We start from the raw sequence: 20,237 nt of genomic DNA on the forward strand, positions 1-20,237 counted from the left end.
GTAAAAACAATATAGATATAGATATATTATTAGCAATTTAATACATTTAATTATATTAATATACAATTACAAACTAAAAATATATCTAATAACTAACCTTAAAATTTAATTATTAAAAAATATTATTAAAAGGAGTCCCTTTAGGCAAGGTTCCGAAGATACTAGCAGCGTTCGTTCGTTCGTTCGTTTCGTATATTTATAATAAATAAATAACAACATTATAAGAATTTCTAAGAACTATTGTTCTAAAGAAATATATTAAACGTTATTGGAAGATTCAAGTTTAAGTAATGTTTGGAGTTCATTTAAAATATAAATTTTTACTAAATTCGATTTTGGCGGGTTTTTTTGGCAAGAGAGCACGTATAGCCATAGACAATCGTTGAACTGACATAAGTTGCTTTAGCCTTTAATAGTTTTCTTACGCATTATAGTATCGACTATCGATAGGTAATTTTACTTGTTTTTTCTAACTACACCATTTTAAAACCCATTGACAGTTTATGTTTAGTTCTTATTTTGCAATAAAATCCTACAAAATAATGTTAAAATTAAATAAAATGTTTTGGGTATTGAATGCTAAACTTTGACAAAAAAAAAGTAGTGTATGCTATGTTATGTTCTAACTAAATTAGGTTATAAATATTATTTATTTATAATTTAAACAAAAACCCTTATTCATTCGAGTAAGTTCCTAGCTTAGGTATTTCTTAATTTCAAACTGAAAATTCTAATTTAAAACAAGACTCGATATCAAAATATATTACCACTATTATCGTATGTCATACAAAAAAGATTTTATAAGGAAAGAAAATTATATGATATTTTAACCTTAGTTTTACTTTAAAAAAGGTGACTGTTTGAAATTTATGTATGTGATATTGTTGTAATTTGTTTGTGTCCGTAACCCGTTATAAATAATGTTTTTTTTAAATTATTTAATTTAATTAATTACTTTTATTGTTCCTATAATTAAATCTCCTAATAAATTGTCCATGAAATTACCAGCCATACTTTGTTTATTCTATGGTCCATTCTTTTAGTTATGATCCGTCGATTATACTCTTTGGTAGAAAATAGAAAATAAAAGAAATGGCAACTCTGTTCTCTAGATTTCCTTGAGATAATTTATCTTAATGTTAGGATTAATGTTTGGTTTGTCCTGGATATAAATAATTTTCAATATGTTCCAGTGAGTATGTAGGCATTTGTTTAAAATAAAAACACTTCAATGCTAAATATTTATGCTTTTAACTTTTTAATGGGAGTGTCATACAGATGCGCTGACCTTCGTTTTGATGCACAACGCACAACAAAGCATCAAATTGACGGCTGCCCTATTTTCACAACAATCTTACCATTTACCCAAACTAGTTTTCAAGGCATATTTTTCGCGCTCCTAGCAATTACAAACGTTCAGGTGCAATTGTGACAAGTGTATGTGAAGTTTAAACGATAATGGAAACTGCGACTACGCAAACAACTTCCAATAGTGTGTGTTTCATTATCAGAGAAAACACTTTCTTTTTGACTTTTAGGATAATTGTAGTCAACTTTGCAAAATAAAACAAAAATAGTTCTCAAGATGAACGAGAGGGATATTCCCAGTGTCCCTATTACAACTTTAGCAGGAGTAGCCAGTTTAACTGACTGTAAGTATCTTGTAAATACACATGAGGTGCACAAATAATGTTGCCTTTAACATTAAAGTACATTTAATGATTAATTAATGTTAAATGAGATGTTAACTATATTTTCATTTACATCATAGTTCTATAAATCAAAACTACACATGAACATATACATGAATAACACTACTTGTTTAACCATAGAAAGTTATATTCATAGAAATAAAACTACACTAATTTATTTAGAAATTTTTATGCTTTCATGACTAGAATTTTTAATTTATTTTTATTAGCTTGATTTAAACCTTAAACCTTAATGGTATTATTAAATGATTTAAAACTAATGTTGTTATTTTGATTGGAACACTGAGTAAGTAGGTATATGTATATGAAAATTAAATGTCTTTTTCTTTAATAAATATGAAGTAAAGTTTAGTTTAACATAGTATTTATTATGTACAGTAATTAGGCACAAGTTGTATGTAATTTGCACCTTATATTTTATATAAATCAAGTCATTAGTAACTTACAAATTGAGTTTGTTTATGTCTACATATTATTATGTACTTTTTGCAGAATGTGATTTGTAGCATTTACCTTACAGATGGTACAGGCTCATTATGAGGTATATTTTTAAAGTGCTTCATTTTTAAGCCTATCTTATCTAGTACTTTTTTTTTACTTAATTCTAGTTTAATGGCCTAGTTCAATATTTTTAATATTGCGTTATATCCATCAAGCCAATGTGAAAATTTACAAATTGTAATTACTTATTATTTCAGTGCTACCAGTGCTACCTCTTCCAACTCCTCTACCATCTACATTGAACAACAAATCTCAGTTATTTCATCCACGAGTTGCAGAAGAAGCTGCTATTCTGCTTGCTACAAGAGATGATAATTTAGTTTCATTATTATTGCAATCATTAATGCAGACATCGGTTCAGCATATGTAAGATGTTTTAAATTTTATTTTTGCATGTTAAAACTTTATAACTGTCCTCTAATAAACAGTATATTGTTACATCTGATTTTTTTTACAGAGACTTAAAGGATGAAACTATACCAAATGCTGTAAGCCCTGCTCCACAACAATCCACTCCTGAGCTCTTGAAAGCAATTCTTAGTGTCAATCCTAATGTATTTGACCAACAACAAAGGAATCATTGGAGCAATCACTTAAATACATCAAAATTTAATGGAATGTCACCATCACCAACCTTTAACTACACATCACATAATACTGTTCATTCAAGTCCATCATCACATGGCACCGCAGTCCACTCAGCGCCAATTCCTAATCAGCAGCAGTTGGTAGCTCCACCATGCCAGTCATCACCTCATGTTAATATGGGATCACCACCATCACAGGCAAGACCAGGAAGTCAAGTCAATATTGCTGCTCAAAATAATATATCTCCCCCTTGGAGCAGTGCTAATCAGTCTAAAACATACACAAGTCCACTAACAAATACACCTAATTCACAAAACGGTGGGTTCTACAATAGCTTGCTACAAGAAAATAGAAGTTTTGAGACCAATATTACTGAAGACAAGGATCCACTCTCTGATTCCCCAAGAAATTTACCAGAACAACAACAGCTTACTATGCAAACTCAGGACAAAGTATTTGAACAAGGTAAGATGTTTCCCCAATGAAGTTTCTCAATTTATAAGACAATTTGTAAACTGTGACTGTAAATAAAGAGCTATTGTTAATAATTGCTCATATTACTTTTGTCAGTACATGCCCTAGAAATCTTTTATATATACTTTAGTGAGCTTAATTGCCGAAAATTTGATTTATTCTTTTTTAAACATACTACAAATAAGTAAATATGGGTCTTCAATATTAATTAATAATAAAATTATTGTCACTAGATGGAAATGTTATGACTGGACAATCCCCAGCTCAGGCTAGCGTAGCACCATCACCGCTACGCCAAGAACCTCAAGTGCCTCAACCCTCCATGGGCACTCCTTATGCACAAGATCAGGCTAGAGGTTCTACTACTGTAAATACTAGATATCCAGTGGTTAAAATTGGTCGTCTGTCTGTAAGTATGAAAAACTTTTCTTTATCTTTTGAAACTTGCTATACTCTGGATTATGTAAATCACACATATATCACATCTATTATGGGTAAAACTCTTATTACAATATTTATAACAAATAATTTTAACAATTTTATACTTGCTATAATTGTAATAATTGTATTTTTATAGGAGGGCTTGCTGAAAAAACATGATTTTACCACTGAGAGGGTACGGAAAAATAGCACAGTTGAAACAGACTCAGACGACAACACACCATTAAAACCACTATCAAAGCAAAAACAAAACACACAAGTTCTCGATAAAGAGAGGCAAGCTATTGACATGGCTCGAGAAAAGAATTGGGAAGCTGTTAAAAGAAAACATGAGGAAGCTAGTAAAAAGGAGGAGGCTGAAACCGCTATCGGTAATAAAAGCTTATTTAAAGTTAAGATCATAAAATAAAAAATTGGATTTGAATACAATAAAATATAGGTCTTAATAAATGAAAATCCAATCCATAAAACAGAACAATTACAATTCTTGTATATTCAATGAATACATTCTAAAACTAAAAAAAAAAACTACTGAACGAATTAAAAATTGATTTCACCATTAGAATGTTGCTGTGTCGCTGAGTTACTTACATTTGTTTATTTATTTTAAAAATATAATATTCTAGCTGTGCGATGCCTATATAGGCAACTAGATTAATATATGTGGCATGGATAACACTGGGACAGTCTTTAAGTAGGAATTTAACTGACTAAATAACCTATACTAATCTAAATAATAAATTCCTAATGTTATATTTGTAACAATACAATGAGGCATTCAAGTATTTAAAAGAAAATATTTGTTTTGTTTATATTGGTGTGATAAATACATGCATTTTACAATTTCACTATACATTATGACTTATGTATAATACTTGATTAAAATGTATTAAAATTCGCAGTTCGACCCAAGTTACGGAAGGTTGAAAGGAGATTAGTACCTGTATTAGAGATGTTATCTGTTGATGAACTTATGGAGACCAACACTTATCAAAGATTTAATAAACTGATAGAAGCAGTTTTTGAAACAATTGATGAAGATGTTATAATAACAGATGAAATGGGTAAGTCTTAAATGTTACATTATATTTAATTCATCATTTTTTTTGTATTTGTAGATGATTTAATAATTGGCTTCAATGTATAATGAAGACCAAAATTTTATTTGTTTTTCATTTATCTTAAAATAACACTGCTAAGTGTTTACTCATAATTACTTAAACCTTAATATAAATCATGCTATTTGGATATAGAATTATATTGTTATATGTAAGGTACTCTTTTTTTAAATATATCTAAACTATAATGATTCTATTAAACTGAACCATGCAATATACTTTTGAGAAAATCGATAAACTGAATAAACTTGTCAAAATCTATTATAGAAGGTCCAGATATACCACAAGAACTGTTATTGCCGCGATACCAACTTCAAGAGTTATGTTCAGAAGCTGCTAAGTTAAAGACACTTGGTGCTATGGAAGCTATTCCAGCTGACAGATTGCTTCGGTTACTTAATATATTGGAGAAAAACATAAGGGCTGCTGAAAAAATGTCACTTATTGGAGATCCGGTTAGTAAAGATTTTTGTTAATTATTTTAAAATATATATCAATCTTTGTTTGAAGAATATGGCAGTATTATTTGGAGCAGATTGTTATATAAATGTGTTTAAAGATGACTAATGTATATTATAAAGGATTATAAATTTTTAATTTTCTATAACAAAATTCTATTTTTTTTTACATTGTTTTTGTTTGACACAATACAAATACTATCGAAAAAGGATGTTTTTTACGCATCAAGACCTATGTTTTCAAATTGGCATTTTATCACAAGTGAATTATAATAGAGATTTTTTTGTAGGAGGACAGCGAAGAAATGCGTCAAATATGGTTAGAGTCTGCGTTAGAGAGAGTGATGTGTGCATCGGACGCATGTCTGACGGCACTCTACATAATGACCTCTCCGAGTATGCCCAAGCGCATATTCCTCGAGGACGTCATTGATAGGATTATAATGTTTATCAAATTTCAATTAAACAACACGATTTATTGCGTGTACGATCCTGTGTATAGCATCCAGTCTACTTCGAAAAAGAAAGGTAAGTCACCTAGGTATTAGTGGATGTTAAACCTATTTTTGCTGTTTATCCTATTATTTGAGAACTTTTGGGTGTACACATTCCAATAGTTTAGTATAAAAATATTTTTTACAACGTAGGATAATAGGTGTAGGTATTATTGTGTCGTTCTATCGCATCAGTAGTAACTGCTAAGATAGAATAATGATGTGGACTAAATAAATAAAGTTTAAAAGATAAATGAAATACGTTTAATATTTGAAACAATTTAATTGATACCTGCAGGCATCAGACGTCGAGGCAGAATACGAAATTACACCCGTATCACCTCGACGTCGAATCAATTTGACTTGGTGTTTTTCAAAAAAAGGCCGTACCAATTCCTAAAAGGCTACCTACGCACTCGCAAGCCTCTGTCATTTAGAGTGTCAATGAGCAGTGGTATCACATAACGTCATATGAGATTCCTGGCCGTTTGTCCACTATAAGAAATATATAAATACTTTGACATAAATAGAAGATGATCTATTTACCATAGTGACCCTTTACATTAGTTACCGGTTACATTGGTACCCTTAGGACAATTATATTATCAGTATGAAAGCTGTTATCTCTGTTTAAGTGGATGGTCGAAAGCGTCGGGGTGGTGGGGCGAATCAGTCGAACAAGCGTAGCGCGGGGAATTCAACGCGAGCAGTGCGGGAACTCTACACACATGCGCACGAGTGTGTCACATTGCTCGGCGAACTGTTCGCCGCGCACCAACTGACTGACACAACTGTGTTGCACGCCTCTACTGTCGCCGTATCGCCGTTCTTCGTCGAGAACATCAGCGAACTTCAGCTCTCCGCTCTCAAACTTGTTACTACGGTCAGTATTAAGGATTCCTTATGTATAAAAAATATATTTTCTTAATAAATTATTTCGATAAAGTGAAATTCAAAGAGCAAATGGTGAAGCATGACGTGACGGACTGTTTTATTTATAGTATGTAGACGAATGGAAAATTTATTTTACATAATATCTTTTTGATCCGGTCAATATTGTTTTGCCATTTAAATATATTACACTGCTAACTAATATCTCTAATATATTATAGGTGCAGATTCATATGTATTTTAGATACCAAAGGCATCCTAAAATAAAAAGAATATTGGGCTTCATCCTTATCATTTACTATAATAAAAAAAAGTATAATAGATTTAGTTATTCCAATTGAATGTCATTAAAATAAATTTAAACTATTTAGTGAAGCAACTACAGATTAATCCTTAAAATATGCGAGTGAGTTTTACATTGTCAGATTTTATTGCGTGTACTCGAAGATTATACAGAATCTTATAAATATTTATCATTTTATGCAATTATAAATAAAATCAACATATTACAGATATTCACAAAGTACGAGCAACACAGGCGGTTGCTTCTGGAGGATATTCTAGCGTCAATAGCTCGTATTCCGAGTTCGAAGCACAATCTACGTTCGTTCCAGCTTAGCTCAGATCAGCACATTCAGATGCTGACAGCGCTTGTATTACAGTTGGTCCAATGTGTGGTCACCCTACCTGAGACTCTGTGCAAGTCACAGGATAAGAATAAAGAGGTTGAGGTTGAGAGTAAGAAGGTAAGAGATTTTATTTATGAATATATTTTGCGTACAGATATTTTACTTAATTTTTTTCTCATCTTTAACTTATATATAATGCTACAAGTATATTTTGAACTGTATGGCCGTGGTTCAAAAGCGAGACAAAGCGCGAACTATGACTCCCGTATGTCAAATCCAATACTTTTTTGACATACGAGTGTCACACCGCCTGTGGCTTGCTTCTAAACATGAGTCAAGTAAAGTAATTAGTAAGTAAAGTAAATAAATTTTTCATTAATATTTTTCATAGCATGCAATGTAATATGCAAATAACTATGTGCAGAAATTCAGATAGGTTTTAATAAATTTTCTAATTAAATTTCCTATTCACGCGATTCGTCGTCCATTAGTGTTTTGCTTGATTGTGATTAATCTATAGAAATTATTAATAGTGTCTTACGCCCCTGGTCTAAACAATTTACTGAAAATAATAAACAGTCCCACAGAACGAACCGTATACTCTTAATCGTATTAATACACACAAAATACAAAAAATATTATCATTTCAGCACGTAGACAAAGATCTCCTAATAATTTCAAAGTACGAGGCAGCTATCAGTGTGGGCGGCACGTTCCTGACATCGTTCTTAAACAAATGCCGGAGTCGCTCTGAGGAAGTGGATTTTAGGCCTTTGTTTGAGAATTTTGTTCACGACTTACTGACAACTGTAAATAAGCCAGAGTGGCCCGCTACGGAATTACTACTGAGCCTTCTTGGGACAATGCTTGTAAGTGTGTTTGACATGTGATTTTAAAATACTTATAAATACCGTCCGTACTCATCAATACAATATTGAGTAAACATCATTTAAATTATATAAGAGCAATGTTGGCCTAATGGCTTCAGCGTGCGACTCTCTTAACTGGTGTCATAGATTCGATTGTGGCCAATGGACTTTCTTTCTATGTGCGCATTTGACATTTGCTCGAATGGTGAAGGAAAACATCGTGAGGAAACCGACATGTCTTAGACCCAAAAAGTCGACCTATTTGCCTATTAGATTTAAAAATGATCATGAAACAGATTCAGAAATCTGAGGCCAAGACCTAAACGAGATTGTAGCGCCACTTATTTATTTTTTTATTTTTATTTCATTTACATTATATTTAATATTATGAATTATGTATTTGTAATTGTATGGCTTCACTTTCCCAGTGTTTTAATTGTATTCCTGACTCGTGTTCCTATGAAGAGATTGTTTGTTAGCCCGGTTTTCCTTTGAAATGTTTCAATTTTGTTTTTTATAGGTAAAATATATGTCGGATAAATCAATGGAAATGCCAGTTCGTGTGGCATCTCTGGAATATTTGGGTTTGGTGGCGTCGAGACTGAGAAGGGATAGCGTGCAATCGCGAGCGAAGCTTTCCAGTATGGACGCAGTTATACGAGATATACGGACCGAGGAAGAAAAGGACGGCAGTCAAGCTCATGTATGATATACAAACATATATATTAAATACTTTAATTTTGTCTGTATTGACTTTAGATATGAAATAACTCTATAAATTCTGAAATTTATGGTACATCAATAGTCCCACATTACGTCCCAGGTTTTTTCTCTCGGCCAACACCCTCTGTCTTCTTTGCCGATGAGTTCAATGTCTTCTTTGCCGATGAGTAGGGATGCCAACAGGTTCGAATTTAATGACGTGATCATTCGTCTGGTATGGATAATCATGGTATCACTTATCGAATCACGATAAGTGATACCATGATTATCTTATGTTCCAAAATAAACGTATTTTTTTATTTAAAAAAAATGAGATAATGGATGGATTTTTTTTATAGACACCCTCATCCGGCCTAGACGAAGACGAGGAAAGGACAGAGTTCTTACAAAGAGTACTTCTTGACTATTTAGCAATCAACGGACAAAAAGATCAAGCGTGGAACTGCTCCAGGCATTTTTACATCACACAATGGTATAGAGACATGGTCATTCAGCCCAAAGCATCGCCTACGAAAAAACCCAAACACAAATCTAAGAAACGATATAAAGTTCTCAGCAGTGATGAAGACTCTGATGCGGACGAGGACAGCGAAAGGGAGTCCAAGAAACAGGTGACGACTGCTGTAATGTCCGCGGAGAAGTTCAAAACGATAGAGCGAAGGAAAACTTTCTTCTTGGAGAAAATCCGACCTTTTCGATATCAAGGTGGAACTCAGGTCCAAGTGATGCAGTCCTACATAGACTACAGTGGGGCGGAACTTATCTCCCAGTACTTGGCTTCCAAGCGGTCGTTCTCGCAGAGTTTCGACAAGTACCTTAGAAAAATCCTAGTGATCCTGTGTGAAAATACAATAGCTATCCGGACGAAAGCAATGAAGTGTTTAACGATGATCGTGGAGGCGGATCCCTCTGTGCTGGCGAGGCCTGATATGCAGATCGGTGTCAACCGGTCTTTCCTCGACCAGTCTACTGCAGTGCGGGAGGCGGCCGTTGACTTGGTTGGCAAATTCGTTCTCAGTCGACCGGATCTTATAGACAAGTACTATGGAATGCTTTCTAACAGGATATTGGTAAGTTCCATTTTGTTTTCAATAAAAAAAAAACTTGCCATTATAATGTGAAGTTTTTTTTTTCTGGTTCACTAAAGGAGCCCATACACCCATACACGGGACAATTTGTTGTTTCGATCGATCGTCAAGAAAATCGTACTATTTTATCCTTCGATTTCCGTCCGTCACACACGAACGATGTGATCGTACGATTCTCTGTCTCTGTGCGGAGTGAAAACGTGTAGCACGTACGTGGGTGAGCGATGAAGTAGCAACTACTTCGTTTAAGCGCATTGGCGCTCATTTTATATACTTTCTACAATAAATAAAAGAAAGACTAGGAGAGAATGGACTAAGAGATGGCTTCTGAAAAGACATCAATATTCTCACATCAATCTTCTTGAGGAATTACGTTTTCATCCTAAAGATGATGCCACACACGTACAATTTGTCGTTCGATTTTAACATCGAGCGACGAATCGTTACGATAATTGTCCCGTGTATGGGCACCTTAAACGATTTAAACTTTTCATTTGATTTTTTTTCGAAAGATTTTAAAGTTAACCGAATTGTGTTTATTCTTTAAATTTATACTAAACTTTTTTCCAGGACACGGGTGTGTCTGTCAGAAAACGAGTAATAAAAATCTTAAAAGATATATGTATAGAGTGTCCCGAGTTTCCGAAAATACCCGAGATTTGTGTAAAAATGATTAGGAGAGTGAACGACGAGGAGGGTATTCGGAAATTAGTTATGGAGGTATTTCAAAATATGTGGTTTACGCCATGTCGTAATACAGCCAGACCGGGAACATTAGACCTTACCACGGCCACAGCAGATCCCCTGACTAGGAAGGTCTTGAACATCACTGATGTTGTGATCTCCTCGAGGGATATGGGCTTGGAGTGGTTCCAACAGTTATTGACTAGTGTAAGTAAACAAAACAAATATTTAATTATTACTATACATTAGAATGGACCCAGTTGGTTCTGTTATGGATTATTAATTTAAAATAAAAGAAAAATCAAGTTATTAGTTTTAAACCAAGTTTTAACATTTTTTTTTAAATTCAAATGGGGCAAAAATATAACCAAAATTACCAAAAAACAAACCTCTCACAAAGTTACATAGATTCCAAAATTACTAAATCTAATAATACAAACAAATAGTCACAATAAATAATTTATAACCCAGAATGTCAAATACACAGCACCATTCGTCCCTATCTTTTAGTAACTACCCTCAACATTTACATACAAGCATTCGACCATATAATTCATACAAGTCTTTGATTTTCTTATTTAGTGATTACTTCAACAGTAATTATTTAATTTTTTAAACATATTTATATTAATGCTTGAAAACGATGTGCATTTTCGAAGATTCCTACAAAAAATTAATACTTTTATGTACTATTATTCTTTTTGACAACTTTGCTTACATTTGCTTTTTTATTTTGGCTAGTCTTAAATTGATTATAAAATTTTATTATTAATATTTTAAGGAAACATATGTTCACTGTAATTATGTAATTGAATTTTAATAACTTTCATTAATACTGCTAATCAATAAACATCGTACAACTGTTTGATCCTTAAAATCTGTTTACCGTGGAATGGAATTTGGGAAGGTGCCTTAGATCCCAGAGTATTTTTTACCCACTACTTAGCCATGAAGGAAATTAAACAAGTTTCTTATGTGTTATTTTTTTTTTTCAGTTATTTAAACCTAAGGAGGACAAAGACGATTCAACGAAGATTATATACCAGCCGCCTAAATCCCTGCTTGTTGCGTGTCAACAAATAGTTGACTGCCTCATAGAACATTTACTGCAGTTAGAGGAAACGAATACGGATGGTAAGTAGAGTGAAATAACAAATACGAAAGTCTGTTTGTCTGTTTATCTATCTCGTCGCAACGAGTTGAACTAGCATTTTTTTTTATTATTTCACTGTATCTTGCTACCAATTTTTTTATTTATACGTTGGACCGATTTTGGTTAAAAAGTTGTGGATTCAAGAATGGTTTAAAGACATATATGTCTTATATCTATAGAAATTTACACAAATTTACATACTATTGTGTGTATCGGGTTCACTTGAATAGTCGTAAAAAACTCACCGTACAAAAAACATAATTAATAATCCTATAGGAAAATTAGATATTGTCCTGTAAAGTGTTATTTTCTTTTATATAGTAACGATATATTTTATTATCATATTAATTGTAAAGATTACCTCAATCTTATAAGTAATATAAATACTATTTATTACAGGTAACAGTTCATCACAGCGTATTTTAGCGTGCCTCTCAACACTACATTTGTTTGCAAAAATACGGCCGCAGTTGCTCGTTAATCACGCACTTACGTTGCAACCATACTTGAGCTTAAAATGTCAGGTATGTCTAATTCTATTTTATATTTAATTGTATGAATATTACTATCAAATTATAATTATCTGTGGTAACTGGTCGGACTTGAATTCATGTATGCGGTGATGTTAGTTATTTCAATTATGTGTTGGCGTGTTGTTTCTCGAGAATGAAGTCGTGAAGAACTGAGAGAAAAAAAGAGTACGTTTCGTACAGTCACTTGTCTGACGTAACTTTAGCGACTTAATTGAATATCGCTTTTCAATGAACTATCTAGAGATTCAATTAACTCTCTGATGTACCTACTTTACTGCTACGTATATATTATTATTACTTAAAGATGTCATGTGTTGTTGCGGTTTGAAATACTATTAAATTTGAATTAATATAGCAATATTTTAAAAACCTTATATTAATAATTTTTGAGTGCGGCAACGTCGCATCATTCATAATTTACATATACATGTGAACTGAGGTCAAGAATAACTATTTCTCATAAGAATTGCATAAGAGCGCACAGATGTACGTATATAAAATTGCGAAATTAATTGCTTTTTCCATTTCATATTTCCATGACCAATGTTTCATATTCCATGTTAAACAGTTTTATTTTAATATAGAATTGAATATGAATTTAGTTATGACGTTAAAAGTATTGGAACATTTCTTAGTTTAAATAATTCTGACGTATATTGCAGCAATCATTAAAATTACTGACTAATAAAATTAACTGTTATTTTAGAACCAATACGAGCAGCAAATAATGTCAACGGTGGCTTCGACCCTGGAGCTGGTAGTGCCTTTAATGGAACACCCCAGCGAAGTGTTTCTGGCTCAGCTGGAGGAAGACGCAGTGAAACTGATTCTCCAGCGGGGGCAGCTAGTTATAGCCTCATGCATCGCCTGCTTAGCAGCCATCGTTAACAATCTAACGCACAACTACAAACTCATACGGGACGTCTTTAACCAATATCACAGTTAGTATAGCTAATTATTTCATTTCAAACTGAAGAACTGTCTTATATCTGCTTTCGATGTATTCACAGAAATTCGCTCTAAGTCTCAACTTTGAGTCCTACCATTCAAGACCGTTCAAGAAAAAATATTCCTATTTCTAAAAGCCTTTTGGCTGGGTAAAACTTTTATATTACTGATCTAATTATTCTGTATTGCATTCGCATATCACTTCGTAAACCTAAAACTACCTCTTAATCACATGATAAATTTACCTGCTATATTGATGTAAACAATTTACATCAATATAGCAGGGCCCGTCTAGTCTATTTAGTTTATTTTTTTAATACAGCAATAACAGTACAGAGTAAATAAATTTCTTCTTTTTGCGTAAAGAAGTTTTTTCGAGAGAAAAAGAGTTAAGGATATTTTTTCGATCAAATTTTCTTATCTTGTTCCCAATATGACCGCACCACACCTCCTTTCTGAATTACTACTAATTATTACATGTTACGTTTCCGACTAAAATCTCATTTTGCTGTATCCTTTATTGTGTTATAATGTGCTATCTTCTTTCATCATCAATAATAATATTAAGATTTAATATTTATGTAAATATTATGTTTTTAACTAGCTTATCCCTTTGTTTTTTGAATTGTTTCTTTATTTTTTGTAGTTGTATAAAAGTTGGCGTTTCATTCTGGGTTGGCAAAGGGGACTATGCCCATACAGCCATGTCTTCAGTAGATTTTTTTATTGATTTGAAATGAAATGAAACCGAACCTAACTCATTGAATCGAATCATTAAAATAGTAGCTTCTCTATAGAAATATTTGCATGAACATCAACAACAATCATAAACACTTCTGATTTTTTTGTAGTAAAAACTTCATGGTTGGCCCTTTTCTCTTTAATATTCATTATTTTGATAGTTGGGAAAGAGAACGCATAAGTCCACATCCCCAACGCTTTACGTCTCTACAATACGTAACTTTTTGAACAACTATTAAAAAACCACTTTCAGTCAAGACCGAAACATTTATACAAACTTAAGTGGTTTTGTTACATTTTTGGTAAAATTAAAAACTTTAAAAAAATACAAAAAATATGTAAGACCCATTGGTTTTATAAAATTTCAGATTTACTATATAATACATGAATATGTGTCCGTTTTATAGTTGCTTTTCTTTCCAAGGTATTCTTCTGCAGTGGAAACAGGGCTGGCAACGGAATCCCGACGTGACCCGGTCATTGCACTCGAGGCCCCACTTCCGCCGAGCACTGTTCATTGTGGGCCTTCTGTTAAGATACTTTGACTTTACCGATGGCAAAGTTATTGACGGATTACAAGTGAGTAATATTTACGTGCGCAATTTTTATTTACGTTATAATATATGTATTTATTTATATGTAAATGTTCTTTGAATTTCAACCTAAGGCATATATGGACATTTAAAAAAAATTGTTTTAAATAAGTGTAATTTTTATATTACCTCTTGGAACTTGTATCATATCAATAAAGGCACATCATATTGACCTACATGCATCTTATGTCTATGGGTGGGTATATTTACTATGGGTGTAATATATTTACTATATCACGAAATAATATTTGAAACGATATTTCAGAATGACATCAAAGAACAAGTGTACAGTACATTAATGTATTTCGTTGGCCTTGAAGACGAAGACTTTGTGTCACACACGTTGAAAGCGCTCGGCTCTGTGTGTGTCAGGCATTATGAGTTCATGTTAAGGCCAGAATTGAAGGAGTTCTATCACCATCTCCTTACGTCTGACCTTGCTCCTATTGAGATGAAAGCAGATGTTCTCAGAAATATTGAGATGTACTTACAAGAGGAAGAACAGCGGATGATCAGACAGGATAAGGAATGTAAGTATAGATTGGTTTTTATTAGTCCCATCATATTTGTAATCTTTCATTAAACATGTTCTAAGTTTAATGATTCCCGAAGCTTTGCGGTATGAATTACATATTAGGATTCACATTATCACGGAAAAACTTTTTTTTAAATTACCTAACTGTTTACATTTTGCGTCTGTTGTAGAAGTAAATGTAAGTGGAATAGCCAGGCTTAAAACGAATATTCAAAAAAATATTACAATAAATCCATGTACCCTCATTCTGGAGACTTAAGTTTTCCAAATTTATTAGAAACATTTAGTTGGTAATTATTATAACTTGTTTGAATTTTCTATTTTTTAAAGTATTATAATATTATTGTAATGAATGTCGACGTTTCGGTAGATTAGAATTTGGGATCAATTTGTGTTCTACTGTCATATATACTTTTGTATTTTTAGGTAATTAAATAAAATATTAAAATAATGTATCAGAAATCCTTAATTAATCACATTCATAATTTTAGGGTCAAAAAATTGCAAAATGGAGAACCTAAAGGAGATGGGAGATGTTTCATCTGGTATGGCATCGACCGTGATCCAGTTGTACCTGAAGGAAATTCTCGGCTCCTTCCTCCACCCCAGTACTACAGTGCGATCCAGTGCCATGAAAGTGGTTCAGTTGGTGCTCGCGCAGGGCCTGGTCCATCCCGTTCAGGTGTGTAGTACCCCTAAAATAATTATCTAGGGCATGGATATGATATAACTTTTTACATAACACTACTTGTTGCATACCCATTTTAAATAGTTTATGTGATCGGCGTTTAAAATAAAATTACTTTCATTATTTTAAAGTTCAAAATAAATCAAGAAAATAATGTTTTTTTAATTCAACAATAATAAAATGCAAATTGGTAACACATAAATATTATTTCAGATTGTCCCCTATTTAATATCGATGAGTACAGATACAGAAGTAACTGTGTCACATACAGCGGACAAAAACCTTCAAGAGATTGACAAGAAATATCCAGGTTTTATTCACATGAAGGCTCAACTTGGTATCAAGCTGTCTTACCAGTTACAGAAGATTTTGCAGGCGAAAAACAAAGGTGTCATTAGAGGGTTTAGGTATGTTTTTTTTTCGCTTTATGTGGGTATTCAAATCAAAATAAATGTATGAAAATATGTTTGAGTAGTGTTAGCCTAGTAGCTTCAGCGTGCGACTCATGACTGCGGTCGTAGGTTCGATCCCGGCGGTGCACTAATGGCCATTCTATGTGCTAATTTAACATTCGCTCAAACGGTGAGGTGTTATGTGGTCCCCACTATATTATTAATATTTCTATTTACCCATTTACTATTTCTTTACCTTGTATAAGTTAACCATCTGTTTACGTTATAAGTTAAGATTAATTAGTTTGTTCCACTTAATGTGTCCCTATTCTTAGACGACAAAACCCAAACCTTTAAGTATCAAGTTACTATAAGGGAAATATTGTGAGAAAACTGACTTCCCTTGGACCAAAAATTTCGTGTGGTGTATGGCGTGTGTCAGGCACTGAAGGCTGATTACCTACTTGTCTACTGAACAACTGACAATTGATCATGAAACAGATTCAGAAATCTGAGGTTCAGTCCTAAAATTGATGTAACGCTACTGATCTATTTTTATCTAAATATGATTTATTTAAGTTAAATATATAGGAAGCTTTTCGGTGACAAATAAAAACAGTATTTAGAAAATATCATAATTGTGGGTAGTTACAAATATTTACGAAATTAAATGTTTCTGTTGACCACTTTGGCTCATCAAAAGCTATACTGCCAAAGGTCGAGAATCTGTCTTTTAAATTCAAGAACTAATTTCTTTTTTGAATTGTATTTCCTACACAAGGGTAATTAGTGATTTTTTTTTCTAGGAAAAAGGAGCAAGACGATCTACCGTCCGCGCTGAATGGTTTTTTATATTCATTATTACGAAATACGAGACCGCAGAGACGGGCACTCGTGTTGTCGTTACTGAAACAGTTCGACGATGCTTCGGTTAGTTTATTTGGTTTATTGTACTGTGGAACTATGATAAAATTCATCTAGCTTGCTCATGCCCAAATTTTTTTATAATCTTAAATTCAATTAATTTGAAAGTAGATGAAATGACAAAGACGATTTTTTTATACATAAACGTCTGTATTAGTAGTTGAGGAAAAGTATTTGAGAAGAGCCTGGAAGAAATCGCTCGAAAGCGATATGGCCGCCAGTTGCCTTCCTTTTCATTTAACTATTTTCACTTTTTATATTGTAATATGTAATGTAACGAAGTGTTATTAAATAAATATTCATTTGTTCCATATTTGTCACACACTATACTTTGGCCGATATTTATCGATCAAACAAAAATTCCTTAAAATAACTGTTAATTCCATCAATTGTTATTGATATATATATTTTCTTCTACTAATGTGTTGGTGATTTAAAATTGGTTTAGAATAATTTCATATAATACAACTTTTATGATTTTCAGACTGCACCACTGAATCAGATGTTGTTTCTGGCTGATAACTTAAGTTATTTTCCATATCAAGTTCAAGATGAACCCCTTTTTATAATACACCATATCGACATTATCATTTCTACTTCGGGATCCAATCTCTTGCAGCTTTTTCGTGAGGTAAGCGTTTACATACATATACACTTTATGTAAACACCAGAACATTTTTAAAAAGCTATCTTATTTACAATCAATAAGCCATTCTATGGTATTGATATTTGTACATACCTTTCACAGGGATTAATTAAGGACGAAACAGAGGAGAAAGAAAAAGAGGCACTGGATGAAGAAGACGAGGAAGAGGAAGCCGAGTCGCTGGTCTGCCGGATGCCTGAAGATGCCAGGCCGCTAAGGGACGCTATGAGACAGGCCCGGGGCTGCTTATTGCTGCTCGTGCTTAAGCAGCACTTAAAGCAGTTATACGGCCTCACTGACGCGTGAGTATTTAACTCCTCATGACGTTTCATTTATGTTAATTTTACAATTTGTTTGATAGAACTATGCAGCACATGATCACGTGACTGTACTTATGTCAGTAATGTCAATCATTTTGCCTCAGGTTCCAGATATTAGATTATACCACCGCTTGAGGCAATGCCACTTCTTTATTTTTAATCATGTTAGCTTGAATTTGTGTATGCGGTGATGTTAGTTATTTCGATTATGTATTTGCGTGTTCTTCCCACGAAAATGTTTATTAATGATTTTTATTTTTATTGATTAATTCTAATGAAATAGGTGAACAGAAGGTTATCTTTCTCTTCCTATCTACCTGGAACAAGTGATTCGTCGGAGTCAATTGTTTTAGTTTATATGCACACTGCACAGTCTGGTTAATCATATTGGGTTTATCAGAAATTGGAGCTTATTCCTAGTTTCTAAAGCCACAATTTTTTTCTTATAGAAAAATAAATCAGTATTCGCCATCGGAAAATGTGAAAGTATATGAGAAGGCAATATCGCGGAGACACGCGCCGCAATTCGAGCCCAAAGCGACGATCGCACAGCTCGAACAAGGCGATGTCGATGAAGAACTCGATGAACGCGCGCGTCGTCGAATCGTCGATGACTACTTAGAGGTAAATATGTCTACAATACTCATCATTTTTAACATTTCTTTTGTTGGCATTGCTGAAACTCTTGTATATAATACAATTTAATTTAATAACTATTAAATGAAATTTATTACTTCCTAACCTAATCCGTTTTGTTCTGTTCCTTTATTTCGTAGCTGTTTTATGTATTTCTATACATATAAACTACACAATTTTTTTTGCATATTTATATTTTTAGTCAAATCCATTCGACGTTAAATTGTTCACTTTGCCAGTGGCCAAACAATTGCAATGAAATAAGCTAACATAATAACAACAGTCGGAGCAGGTATTTTTCATTCGTATCGTATTGTTTCAGTTTAAGCAACTAATGTTGAAATTCGACCCTGAAGAAGAGGAGGAGGAGGAGGCCAATGCAGCGACGAGTACGGCCGGAGCGGCAGCGGGGGCAGCAGCGGGCAGCAAGAGCGTACCTCCGCCCGCTGCGCCCCCGCCGGTCCCGCCCACATAGCCGTCACGCTAGACCCGCACGAATTAACCGCGTACGTACACGCGTCACGCCGATGACACGCGCTAAACCCGCGGCGACACGAGTACTCGAAGCCCTGCGGTGAGCGGAACTTTTGTCGCTTTTCTATGCGTACGCGAGGCAGATAGGTTCCCGAATGTGAATCAGTCGAAACCAGATTGAGCTGTCCAGCTGATGCTGAAGTTTAAAGACTTGAGATTTGATTGTTGGTTGCGGTAAATGTCGCATATGTTAAAGGCAATATCTTCTGTCGGCGTCGACGCAGCGGCTCTTAGTGGCATAGTTATTACACTGTGCTACTAATTCCATTCGAATTTTAAATTTAATTAAGTTATGATTTTCATGTATTCTTAAATTTAAATGTTATATTTAATTTATTCCATTATCGTAAGAAGTGTCGCCGTGGTTGTGCGCGTGAGTTTTGTGTCGGCCTCAGTGCAGTGAACTATATCAGTGAGAAGACACTTAAGTGCGCGATCCATCGCCGGTACATAACGATTTTTTATACTTTTTATTTATTTTGACGGATCGCGTGGCCCGGCCGCCGCCTCGATTGATGCGATTCTAAATTTTTTTTTTATCTAAGTTATATACAATTTTGATTTATAAAAGTCTCGTGTGTAGATAATTTCTATGAAGAATATAAATTATATGTAATGTTTCCGAATCGAGGTCGCGTTCGTTAGAGCGAGTGACTCGTAGGTCAATTTGTTGTCGCGCCGCGACCGGTACAAGGAATAGAGTGCATAATTTTTATACGTATCGGCGTCTATGTAATATAGATTTAAAAGATTTTATGTTGAATGTGGAGGATACTGCAATATGCTGCATTTCGATAAATAAGAGAACATTAAAGCTACACGGATAGATTTTTATTTATTTATTTTTTTAATTTAATTCACCTGTTATTTATTTACATCTACATACGACAACTTTTAAGTATGAAAATATAAAATGATACAGTA

General features: G+C 33.4%; 1 protein-coding gene across 1 annotated transcript; it reads left to right on the top strand.

Moving 5' to 3' along the window:
* The first annotated feature begins 1,078 nt into the window (after nucleotides 1-1,078).
* Nucleotides 1,079-20,151, top strand: LOC110992764 (nipped-B-like protein). Its single transcript, XM_022258718.2, has 26 exons — nucleotides 1,079-1,652; nucleotides 2,411-2,579; nucleotides 2,671-3,266; nucleotides 3,509-3,684; nucleotides 3,853-4,087; nucleotides 4,619-4,780; nucleotides 5,102-5,289; nucleotides 5,583-5,820; nucleotides 6,422-6,669; nucleotides 7,190-7,423; nucleotides 7,957-8,175; nucleotides 8,696-8,878; nucleotides 9,237-9,968; nucleotides 10,557-10,877; nucleotides 11,666-11,804; nucleotides 12,223-12,347; nucleotides 13,063-13,297; nucleotides 14,470-14,624; nucleotides 14,904-15,168; nucleotides 15,665-15,855; nucleotides 16,075-16,268; nucleotides 17,060-17,183; nucleotides 17,662-17,808; nucleotides 17,926-18,125; nucleotides 18,593-18,767; nucleotides 19,102-20,151. The coding sequence occupies exons 1-26, from the start codon at nucleotides 1,586-1,588 to the stop codon at nucleotides 19,252-19,254; spliced, it is 5,871 nt and encodes a 1,956-aa protein (XP_022114410.2). The 5' UTR covers nucleotides 1,079-1,585; the 3' UTR covers nucleotides 19,255-20,151.
* The last annotated feature ends 86 nt before the right edge of the window (nucleotides 20,152-20,237 follow it).

Source organism: Pieris rapae, chromosome 7, assembly GCF_905147795.1.
Source record: "Pieris rapae chromosome 7, ilPieRapa1.1, whole genome shotgun sequence".
Taxonomy (NCBI): Eukaryota; Metazoa; Arthropoda; class Insecta; order Lepidoptera; family Pieridae; genus Pieris; species Pieris rapae.